The sequence below is a fragment of the Oncorhynchus nerka genome, linkage group LG9b, assembly GCF_034236695.1.
Source record: "Oncorhynchus nerka isolate Pitt River linkage group LG9b, Oner_Uvic_2.0, whole genome shotgun sequence".
Taxonomy (NCBI): Eukaryota; Metazoa; Chordata; class Actinopteri; order Salmoniformes; family Salmonidae; genus Oncorhynchus; species Oncorhynchus nerka.
Genome location: NC_088424.1, coordinates 32,823,494 through 32,835,092, shown reverse-complemented (window position 1 = coordinate 32,835,092; position 11,599 = coordinate 32,823,494). Strand labels below are relative to the sequence as shown.

At 43.1% G+C, this 11,599-nt stretch overlaps 1 protein-coding gene across 3 annotated transcripts; it reads left to right on the top strand.

The window, feature by feature from the left end:
* Nucleotides 1–825: 825 nt before the first annotated feature.
* LOC115114667 (DDB1- and CUL4-associated factor 8-like) lies at nt 826–11,080 on the top strand. 3 transcript variants are annotated; one of them, XM_029643090.2, is made up of 13 exons: nt 826–907; nt 1,737–1,807; nt 1,967–2,056; nt 2,310–2,941; nt 3,117–3,257; nt 3,447–3,541; nt 3,739–3,849; nt 3,941–4,071; nt 4,318–4,425; nt 4,575–4,705; nt 4,883–5,002; nt 5,134–5,250; nt 9,851–11,080. In XM_029643090.2, the coding sequence occupies exons 1-13, from the start codon at nt 852–854 to the stop codon at nt 9,956–9,958; spliced, it is 1,911 nt and encodes a 636-aa protein (XP_029498950.1). In that variant the 5' UTR covers nt 826–851; the 3' UTR covers nt 9,959–11,080. The 3 variants fall into 3 exon arrangements, with proteins under 3 accessions (XP_029498950.1, XP_029498951.1, XP_029498952.1); XM_029643091.2 differs by having other exon boundaries at nt 854–1,113; XM_029643092.2 differs by lacking the exon at nt 1,737–1,807 and having other exon boundaries at nt 854–1,113.
* The last annotated feature ends 519 nt before the right edge of the window (nt 11,081–11,599 follow it).

Below are 11,599 nucleotides of genomic sequence, written 5' to 3'. Positions count from 1 at the left end.
ACCACACATGTTCCAGAATGCAATCACTTCACCCGATGCAAACTAATCGAATAACCTCAATCTTCTCCGCTGCCTTAGACTGTTAATGGTTTGAAATCACCCAGGCCCGAAAGCTTTTCCGAGTTATTAAATTGTAATAATAAATGACATAACAATTGATAGGGTATAATTGGTATGTGGATCAATCAATCATGCGTAATACGATGCCATTTTGAGTGTCCTACAGGTGGGAAACAATTTTCACCTAACTTCACTTTTTTACATTGTAATGGGAATTTTAATGTTTGTTGCTTTTCTTATAACTAATTTATGTGTTCTATTCATGTGCTGTTCTATAAACCAATTTCTGTGTTCATGCAAGTGGCTGACTGAATGAATCCTCCCTATCAGTAGCTGCAATTTGGCAGTATGCCCAGACCTTGTTTTGAGAACGAAAGATATCTCAGTTTCAAGGTCTCAGCTGAGAGAGAAGAAGCCTCTTGAGCTATTGGTCTGCCACATGTTATAAACCTGTATTGGTCGGTCACATGAATTAAACAAAATGGTAATGCTTAATTAATTATGCTAAATCATGCAAATATAGCTTGTCTGTTATAGCCGTGTATAAGGCAACTGCTGGGACTGCCCAGGGAGAGCTCCTGATTGACATGTGCACTATGGTGCATTGAGTTGGTTGGAACCTCTCCAGCGCGCTGACAAATAAACAATGATTCATTTCAGATTGACTTTGAGTGTCCCTGTGTAAGAATTTCCACAACAACATATTCACAATATTTACATTAGATGACACGGTACATTATTTATATACAGACCCACATTTCCGGAGAAAGAAATCCTTCGCCGGAAAAGGAATGACCGAAAAACAGAAGCTGAACCGTCAAAACATAAACAGAGCTAGCACACACTCGTGAGCGCACATAGTCTTTAATTTGACTGTTTCTTTTGACACGCATTCTTCATGTCGTGTGTTTTTACTCCAAGATTTTCTATAGCTATAGCTAGCTAAGTAACGTTAGTATAGTAGGTTGAAGACAGTAAATCTGCGCCGAAGATTAGAACAAACGACGTACTGTAGCTAGCTACGCTCGTTGGGCCTACGACTTGTAGTTAGAGGTAACAGCTTTAGCTAGCATGCCAACCATTGCTGTTTACTTCTTTTAACTGGCGTGAAATTGGTCAAACTCCTGAACAAAGTTTAACTAAATGTACCAAAATGTGTACATTTGCTAATCCAATCAACTAACAGAATATTTAGTTAACATTATCTCTACAGCAGAATGGACATGGTGGCCAGTCAGCTGTTTTGACTTTTGTTAAATGTCAGTGTTGCTGCAGCAGCTAGCTAAGATTAGTTGGACAGCTAACGTTAGCTAGCTAACTTGCTTCCAATTCCAAACTACAGGCTGCAAGTCCTATGTTAGCTAACTAGAGACTGGCAGCTAGTGTCATGTGTTAGTGTGCACTCGATTTAATTTAGTTGCTGATATGTTAGCTAACTAGGTTGGCTAGTTTGCAAGATTTCCAATCATACCGTGACTTGAGAACATAATTCGTTCATCAGTCACAACTAGCTGACTTGTTGAGTGAAATGTCATGCTACCTTGCTTTAATGAAGGCCATGTCAGTTGTTTGGACATATTGCAATTACTGGCAATCCATATGTATTATTATTATTAGGAGTCTTCAAAAGCAGCTGGTAGACTAATTCATTTGACCCTGCCTCGGTTTCATTCCAGGCTCTCCTCCTGTCCACACGAAGAGAGAAGCAGGATGGCTGAGGCAGATGGTAAATCCAGTGAGCTTAATGGTGAGGGATCACGTAGGCCTCACTGATCACCCAGGCCTCACTGTTGCCGACTGGGAATACGAACATACACTGTTGTACTACTACTAGTAAGCCACACTACCAGAGCCAGCTACGTAAGACTAATGTGAATGTGTGGCCATATCTGTGTGTGTTTGTCAGGTGGGTCTGAGGAGCCAGATCCAGGAGAGGACCAGCGTGGGGAGGGAGATGCTTCCATAGCCACAGAGGAGCAGTCTGACTCTCAAGCAGGTAATCAATCATAGACTCAAACCAGAGGGACAGGCTGGCTCTCAAGCAGTTAAATCATAGACTCAAACCAGTGCAGTATAAGAGAACTGTTGCTGTCATAGTCCAACATGTAGCCACAACACACAGGACACCATAACTGTGACATTATACACTCTACAAACAATTTGTTTTACAGTGGATAAGTTTCCTCCCTGCTTCTTGACAGTAGTGCTTTTTTTGTCAATGTGTGACAACTTCCTCATCTTTCCCTCAGCTCCCAAAAAGGCAGAAGACAGAGCTAAGGACAAGCCAATGCCAGATGCAGAGGGTGAGAGGGTGCCTGGCGAGGGAGAGGATGAGGAAGACACGGACAGCGTGGACGGCAGCGGCCTCTACTCCCTGAACGAGGAAGGGGAGCGAGATGGTGAGGGGGGTAGAAGAGAGCGAGTGAAGGAGAGAGATGCAGGTAAGAGGGCCGCCAGAAAGAGGAACCGCCCGAGCGGTGGCACCGCTCACCACTCCTCCAGCTCTGAAGTGGAGGATGATGAGGAGGAGGAAGAGCAAGAAGAGGAAGACGAGCAGACCATGGACGTGTGGCTGGGGGCGGAGCTGCGTGATCTTGGCAGGCCATCATGGCGGGCGGTGCCCTCCCTGCGGTTGAGGGAGATTGGCCGGGGCTCGCACCAGTTTGTGAGACGTGTGTGTGGCGCACGGGGGCTGGTCCAGAGGCTGGAGCTACAAGGGCGCCTGGAGAGACACACCGGCTGTGTGAACACCCTGCACTTCAACCCCTCAGGCACACGCCTGGCCTCTGGCAGTGATGACCTACGAGTGGTGGTGTGGGACTGGGCACGACGTCGGGCTGAGCTGGAGTTTGACAGTGGGCATAAGAGCAATGTCTTTCAGGTGAGGAGGAGAGCACAATCAGGCTAGGTGAGGGTGAGACCGTAGAAAGGAGGGGAACACTTCTGGTGTTGTTGACACCCATTGAGAAACCATGTGAAAAATATGAAAGGAAAGCTAGAAATATGGTTCAGGACCTTTTTGAGAGATGTTGAAATGTACCTTTCTTCCTCCAAAGGCCAAGTTTCTTCCCCACAGTGGAGATTCAACTCTGGCCATGTGTGCCCGGGACGGTCAGATTAGAGTGGCTGAGCTCTCTGCCATGCAACGCTGCAAGAACACCAAGAGAGTGGCTCAGCATAAAGGGGCAGCACACAAGGTATGGTTGTATCGTGTTAATGAGTCTGGCTACTGGTCTTACTGGCCTGACTTTGGCGGCGTCTCAAACGACACCCTTTCCTCCATACTGTGGGGAATGGGTTGTCATTTAAGATGCGGCCGTTCTAAGCCTTTTTTAGCTGAAAGCTGAGTTGATTTAAGTATGTTGTGTTTACTCTGTGTGTGTCAGCTGGCCCTGGAGCCAGACTCTCCCTGCTGTTTTCTGTCGGCTGGAGAGGATGCCGTGGTGTTTGGCATCGACCTTCGCCTCGACCGGCCTGCCAAGTGAGTGACATCACATGTCTGTCTGATATGCAAGTGTTAACGTCATTACTGCAAGATCGCCTGGATGTTACTGTACTAAGGCCATTTGTTTTTCCTGATCATGTGACCAGTCTGGGATAAACTTAAGTCCCAATGTAGAACATAACAGCCTTTTAACCCTTTTCTACTATTTGTTTCCTCTTTTCCTTTTCTCTCAGTAAGCTGGTGGTGGTGAAGGAGGGGGATAAGAAAGTGGGGTTGTATACCATCTTTGTGAATCCTGTCAACACACATCACTTTGCTGTGGGAGGGAGAGATCAGTATGTCAGGTTAGACTCAAATCCCTCTTGTGTCCGTAAAGCAAAAGAAGTGCATTGTCTTGGATGGTCTCTTACCTCTCCTCACCTTCTATCTCTGTAGGATCTATGATCAGAGGAAGATAAATGAGAATGTTAATAATGGCGTACTGAAGAAGTTCTGTCCATCTCACCTGGTGTCCAGCGAGTCCAAAACGAACATTACCTGCTTACTGTACAGTCACGATGGAACAGGTAAAACACAAGGACTCAAGCACACTTTTATTCGAAGTCGGAGTTCCTCTGGCTCTTGCTGTTATGACTGTCCTCATGTTTGTCCTCCCCATCAGTGACCAGGGATAGAAATGCCATGAATAGAGCAGAGGTGATTCCTTATTCTACATATGAGAGGAATGCTTTGTTCTACATAGGCTATTTCTATCTCTATGTTCCAAAATTTGTGTCCAGCTGAATGCGTCCCATGTCTGTCAATCTCTTCAGAGCTCCTGACTAGTTACAATGATGAGGACATCTACTTGTTTGACTCCAGCCACAGTGATGGTGCAGATTATTGCAGGCGATACAAGGGCCATCGCAACAACGCTACAGGTACTGAGTTAAAAGGGCAATGAATGATTATGAACTAGTCAATTATAAGTAACACGAACACTGGTGTTTTACCATGCTATAACTGTGACTTCCAGTATAATACTCTCTCGCTGTCTCTTTCCCTCCCCCTGTATTTTTCCATCTCACAGTGAAGGGGGTTAACTTCTATGGTCCTAGCAGTGAGTTTGTGATCAGTGGCAGCGATTGTGGACACATCTACCTGTGGGACAAGGTCTCAGCTCGCATAGTCCAGTTCATGGAGGGAGACAGAGGAGGAGTGGTGAGAGGGAGAGATGGTGTGTGGGTGGGAAGATGTATGATGGCCAAAGGAAATGGCTTGATAATGGGCAGGTGCAAGTAAAACCCTTAAATGAAATTGAACACTATCAGTTTCACAGTTTTATGCTCACTCACTAATCTGTCTGTCCTTTGATTCTATCTCTACTTCTTCTCCAAGGTGAACTGCCTAGAGCCCCACCCTCACCTTCCAGGTCTGGCCACCAGTGGTCTGGATCATGATGTTAAACTTTGGGCCCCCACTGCCGAGAACCCCACAGGGCTCAAGGGTCTCAAAGACGTACGGTGGTTCATACCATTGATTCCACACACACAAACCTCAACATATCCCAAACATCCCACGGCATATAGGCTTGGATTCTGCATACCAAAGCTGTGAGTTTTGATGTGACTGGTGTTGTGGTCGTTCAGGTGATGAAGAAGAACAAGCGTGAGCGTGACGAGGACACTGTTCGACATGGAGATCAGTACGACACACAGCTCCTGTGGTTCCTCATGAGACACATGAGAAACAGACGGTCCCAGAGGGTGAGTGGAACACACCATAACACTGTAAGGGGTGTGCATGCTAGAGCCAGACCGATATGTTATTTTTGGATCCGATTTTAGTGGAAATATTTACCGATAACTGATATCTATTTTTATTAATATCACTGGATAGCACCAAAAATATGATTTTATTTTTGAATGAAAAACTGTTACTCTCGTGAAAGGAGGATGAACTGCACTGATTCCAGCTAAAAATGAGCCTCTGAAGACTGAGCTGCCTCATGCTATCCAGCTGGAAAACGAAATACCCATACATTGACAATGTGTACTATCTAGCTTCAGTATGTGTTAATCTATTGTAGGGCTGTAGCTACTGAATTCAGTTGTCACTTGAAAGGAAAAGCATAAAACAAGCGCTATTTTGAACCTGCTATGTTTTTGTAGTGTCTCTGAAAACATTTGAATGACAGAGCTTGCGGAATACCCTTCTCAAAGAGCAAATATAACACCAGATTTCACAGGCTTCACTAAAGGGCTGTAACGTTAACACTACTACAGAATTGAACATTCTTAGCTCGGCACTTGCTTTACATTTGGGCATAGCATCCATTGTTTGTCACCGCGCCAACACCCTACTATTACATATAACCGTATATGGCCAGTGCTAATTTTGGTCAGTTTGAGCTGACAAGCTTCTATCTTCTCAGCACTGACTAGAAGCAGTAACAGTTAGTTCAGTTGTTCACTCTCTCTGACTGGTGTAGTTTCGTTGGCTGATAGTGTCCTGTCTTGCTGTAGCGCTCCAAGGCATGATAGCTATGAAATTATTAACAGGGTACCGCTTGCTATAAGGCAACAAAAAAACTACAAAAATATATACAGTTTAACTGTAGTTATACTTATCATTATGAAGGCAATTAAGTTCTAAAAATGACACAGCAATGCATTTGTGGAGATAGTAGATATTTTATAAAACTACAATTTATTTAGAAATAATCAGGGTAAAGCAATGAATGGAAAAATTGATGTGGCAAAATGATGTACTAATGTGATAGGCTACAGAATCCTTCACCTACATGGAATGATGATTAGAGGGCCTAAGATCAAACAAGCAGTTATTCTTCATATTTCAGAATGAAACAAGGCAGGGATTACAGAAGGAATATAGAGAGTAATAATAAAAGTAACATACAGGTTACATGTTGAAGTTTAAATCAGGGAAAGAGGTGAGCTGGATACTCTTAGGTATTTCCTGTCTGGAACCGACAGTCTAAAGGGACCTCTCCATGCTGTAGAGTTCAAAACAAAGGAGTCAGAAGTCCAGTATCTCAAAGTCCCCGCAGGTTGTAGTACTTGAATGATTCTGTAGTTCAGAAATGACAATAACCATATGGCTGGTTTACGGTCTGAACAAAAGAAGTGTTATTCACATATTCTGTTTATAGTCCTGGCCAGGAAGAGGTGAGGTGTCTCGTCAGCAGAGCTGTGATTGGCTCAGGTGAGGGAATAATTCCTGGGACCGGGTCAGCCCCCATTCATCGACTGCATTGTTTTGTGACTTATGGCAGGGCATGAGTTAATTTAATTTTCTACATAAATGGAGGGGACTTTGTACACCCGTAACGTCTTCCACTGCCTTTGTGAAGACTGTGATTCCACAGATACCAAACGGTATACTTTTCCATGGACGAATGAGGGTAATACCTGTTAATTGTCAGAAAAGCATATCGCACACATTGTAAAATTCAGTCTTATTACACACGTATCTCAACACTTAACCATGTCATTTTCAGTCTGTTTACATTGTTTCATTGAGGAAATAAGAGTTTGTCACTGGGTGCTCTCCATTTTTCTCAATAGAAAAGTAGTTTGGCTGAGTCTTATTCTTCAGTGTTCATTTGGACCCTGCTGGGTCTCTGTCTCCAACAGGCCGTCTCAGTACCATTTGATTAAACTTACCACACGTGACCTGATAGGAACTTTGGTGTAGACTAGAGGTGTGAGATAAGCAAAAAGGGGAAGGATGACTCCTGCTGGGAGCTTGTTATGAGTGCTCCCCTCCTTTGTTCTCTGGCCAGTGATGAGGACCTTGTGTATTCTCGTTGGCGTGGATGTTAATTTGACGCTCCTCTACATCGTCCCCTGTTGGCCATCCTTTGAGGGCTGGACTGTTGAAGCTGATGGACAAATGGATCAGAGCATCAACAGCATTTGACATCACCTTTTCTTCTCCCCACATTTGATATGAGCTTGTAAATGTATATTTAATCAAGGTAGAGGAAAGACATGAACCTAGTGAGTGGGTCTTTCAAATAATTACATCCTATTCAAGGTAATTATAGTTGATTCTAGGTTGTCATTTATGAGCAACACTAAATGGGTTCTTGGTTGTAAGCTGTGAAGAGGGTAGGGGACCTAAAGAAATAAGGGTGGTTAACCGGTGTATCAGTCTGCCCAAAATCTACATTACTGAGGACAGGTTTAAGCGTGTTGATAAAGATGTTATCAATGAGGGGTTTAGCGGAAAACAGTGGAAGCTGTCTGTTCAATGTCTAGAAAGGAAAAGGGCTAATCCCTCACACTTATTAGAAAACCTATCTCTCGCCTCAGAGTTGACATGGATTGGAGTCACTGCATTCTGAATTCCTTCAGTGAATTTACGCACGTTTACCATTTGTACTTGGGAGTTGTCATGGGTCCTAACCAATGATGTGTATAAACCCTGGATGACTGACAGGGGGCGCTGTATTAAAGACACAGGGCTGCCATCTTGGCGGCACTCAATTGTAATACTTTTTTTTTTTAATCATATTTTGGAAGCTATAGAAATGCATTCATGTCTACATTAGTTTTTGACATGTTTGTTCTACTACAGACACCTTAATTAATGCATACGTTTAAAATATATTATGTGAGCTAAACATAAAAAATATAACATTTTCTGGAAGGTATTTTCTTTTTAGTACTAATGTTACTGTTCTCACTACAACAACAAAATAAATGCATGTAATTTTGTCCTTTAACATTTAATTGAAATACTGTAGAATTCCATTCTTTCCCTTGGAGGACTGCTCATACTAGGGAGTGCCAATATGGCAAACCGGCACCTTCAATACAGCATCAGCAATCCAGGGTTTATATACGTCATTGGTCCTACCTCGACAAATTCTGACAGAGGGAACTTTGAGTGCTGAATGCAGGTTGACTACGAGAAACGTACCCTCAAGTTTTACGAAAAAGATTAAAAGATAACACACAACCATTAATTATTTTATGCCTAACCAATACGAGTCTACCTAAAATGCAGTTCACCCCGCTGGAATTCTTTCTGAGTTGCTTTGTAAAGAGGCTGTAACTGGTTAAAATGGGCAGCAAACTATGCTTCTTTTGCCTCTTTAGGGACATCTTGCGTCATCTGGCCAATGGTCTCTTAAGTCGTTCCTGAGAGGCTATACCCCTGCAAGAGTTGCATGTACACATAAAAGAGCTTGTTGGCTCTGGAAAATGCATATACAAAATGATGAATGGTTCTGCATTGGGTGTGTACTGTAAATACAAAGGGATTTATGGCTTTGGAAAAGGTGTGCACCAATTATATTGGGTGGCAGTAAGAAATCACTAATTGAGTTCCAGTCAGATGGTTGAAATCAAAAAGGGAAATTAGATCAATGTAAATAACTAAGACTCATATGGAATGCGCAGAGATTAGTGTTCACTTAAAGTCTACGCCTACAGACTGGGAAAAGAGTGGGTTATTAATCATATGGGTTAACCTTAACCCTGGGGCAAATTGGGTGACAAGTGGAGGTTGTGTAGCCTGTAATGCATAGGTTTTGATCACTAACAATGTTAATATGCTCCTGAAACAAAAACAGTACGCATAACTTATTAAAGAGCAGGGCACTTTCAGACATAATAGTGTTAGATTTTCACCTAATGTAATTGTCAATCTAAATGATGGCTCAAGGTCAAGTTACGCTAGTATGGACAATTGAGGTAGAGCAGTGTCATTTGCTAGCAGAAAACCATTAGCAATACCAGTGGACCTCAAATATTAATTGGGTAAAACAATGTTATACCCAATTCAAAGAGAACGTTATCAAAGTCGCAGCTTATCACTTACTACTAGAACATTTTAATTATGACTCGGTCTACTAAAGTCTTGGGGAGGGAGTTTTTCACTTAGCAAGGGGTCTGAAACATTATCATCAGTAGCATCACACCCCAAGGGAAAACTTTTAAGTAATAGCGTTAGCTTATTCAACAAAAAAGCAACCATTTGAATTGTTAAGGCAAGTCAAATTTTATGCAGTTTACACACACAAAAATGATTAAGGGTGACTAACTTCTAGGGTAAAACCTTAACACGTCACAAGAAAAATGTAATGAGCCTACACTCTGGTAGGAGGTGAGTGGCTGAGACTGGGAGGGAGGATGCTCCTCTGCACCACCCACCAGGTCTCTTCCAGTAATCAAACCAGAACATCTCTCTCCCCTCTCTTTCTCCAGGAGTATCTACAGGGAATATTGTGTTGTGTTCTCTTTCTCCAGGAGTATCTACAGGGAATATTGTGTTGAGCGTTCTGTCTCTCTTTCTCCCGCTTTATTTCTTTCCCTCTTTCTTTTCTCTATTTCCTAGACACGTCGGGAGGGTGCAGAGGGAGACACTGATGAGTCATGGAGCTCTCCAGATTCCTCTGATGAAGAGGATGGAGGGCCAGACCACGTCCAGTGCATGTCCTCCTGAGCCAAAGAGATATACAAGCCAGCCACACACACACACTGCATTGCCCTGGTATTGATGCATATATGCAGGCACTATTGGCTCACACATGAACACTGAGACCATGAAGTAACAGTAAAAAGGTACACACACATACATACATACATACATACATCTGAAAGGGAGTGTGACTAGTATAGACAGACACAAAACCTCACTTCTAATCAGACAGGGAGTGATTGTAGGCAATTGTGTTCATGCACAGTCTGAGGGGAGGGGGCTGATACACTCTCAACCCTGATTTTGTTCTAACCTGTGTTCTAGGGAGGATGATGAGTGCTCACATCCTTACACAACCAGTAAGACTCATCTACACCCACACTTATGCTCTGCCAAGCCAGAGAACATAAGAACTCATAATCAGTTGTCCGTCATCTGCAATGCAGACGTTACCCCCCTCTCTTTCCCCTCTACTTTTCTGTTGGGGGATTTGAAGAAAGGGGTTGATGTACCTTCAGACCTTTTGATCAACCCTCAAATGTGATTCATTCATATTTTTTTTTCAAGGGCCAAACCAGAGCCCCTAACAACCTCTCTAGGGTTAGCCTCAGAACATCTGCATGTGGTCAATCAGCTTAGCCTGCAGATGGCTCATACCTGGTGACTGCATCCCTTATACTCTGCTGTGTTTTTTTTTCACTCTCCCTCAGCCCAATGCCTTCCAACCCCCCACCTCCCATCCCACGCTACTGAGTGCACTTTAATCAGGGATGTTTGGGTTTTATAGACAAAGTGTGCACTGGGGGGGCCAACCATGCATTGTTATGAAACATTGGCTACGTTGGCTCCCCAGAACACCTCAGTAAAGTAAAGGTGCGTTGTAAAATGAGAGGTATTTGACTAGTTGTTTAGTTTGGGATATGCACTTAGCAGGAGTGTCTTGAACAGAGCTCCAGCTGAAAGATTCCCTTTCCTTCCATCAACTTAACCCCCTCCCTCCTTCACACTCCTCCTGGACAAGTACCCTGACCTAAGCCTCTACCTCCCTAAAGGCCTTCCCACGCTGTACGTCAAAATCTGTATTTTACCATTATTACATGTCACACTGTGCGATGTTACCAAATTAAAATCTTGATATCAACCTGGCCAGATTGTACAATTTGCTTCAGTTTTGTCGTCACATTCTGCGATTGGCTATTACAACTGCAGCAGTGTATTTGATCTGTGCATGTGCCAGCACCAGCAGCGCAAGCCTCCCAAGCATATTCTGAGAAAATTCAAGTATGCATCTTAGAAATAGTTTTCACATACAAACGTATATATGTCTGAATTCAGAATCAAATAGGTTTCCCAAAAATAACATGGTCGTTGTGGTGGAACTTTTATTTTGATTGGCGATTTTTAGCATTTATCAAAATCCCATCAAGTAGCCTGGTTTCAGATGTCATGTAAACAAGATAATTAGGGAAATCGTTCTTGCAAAGCATGTAAATGTTTAAATCAAACTATTATATTAATCTGACTTAATGTGTGCATAATCAGTGTCAGCCATGTTCTTATTAGTCGTAACACCAGCCACACAACACGATAAAGGCCCAACATTTCTGACACGGCTAGAACTTTTGTCGAGCCATAGACACTGAACGACCCAAGATGTCCGACAAT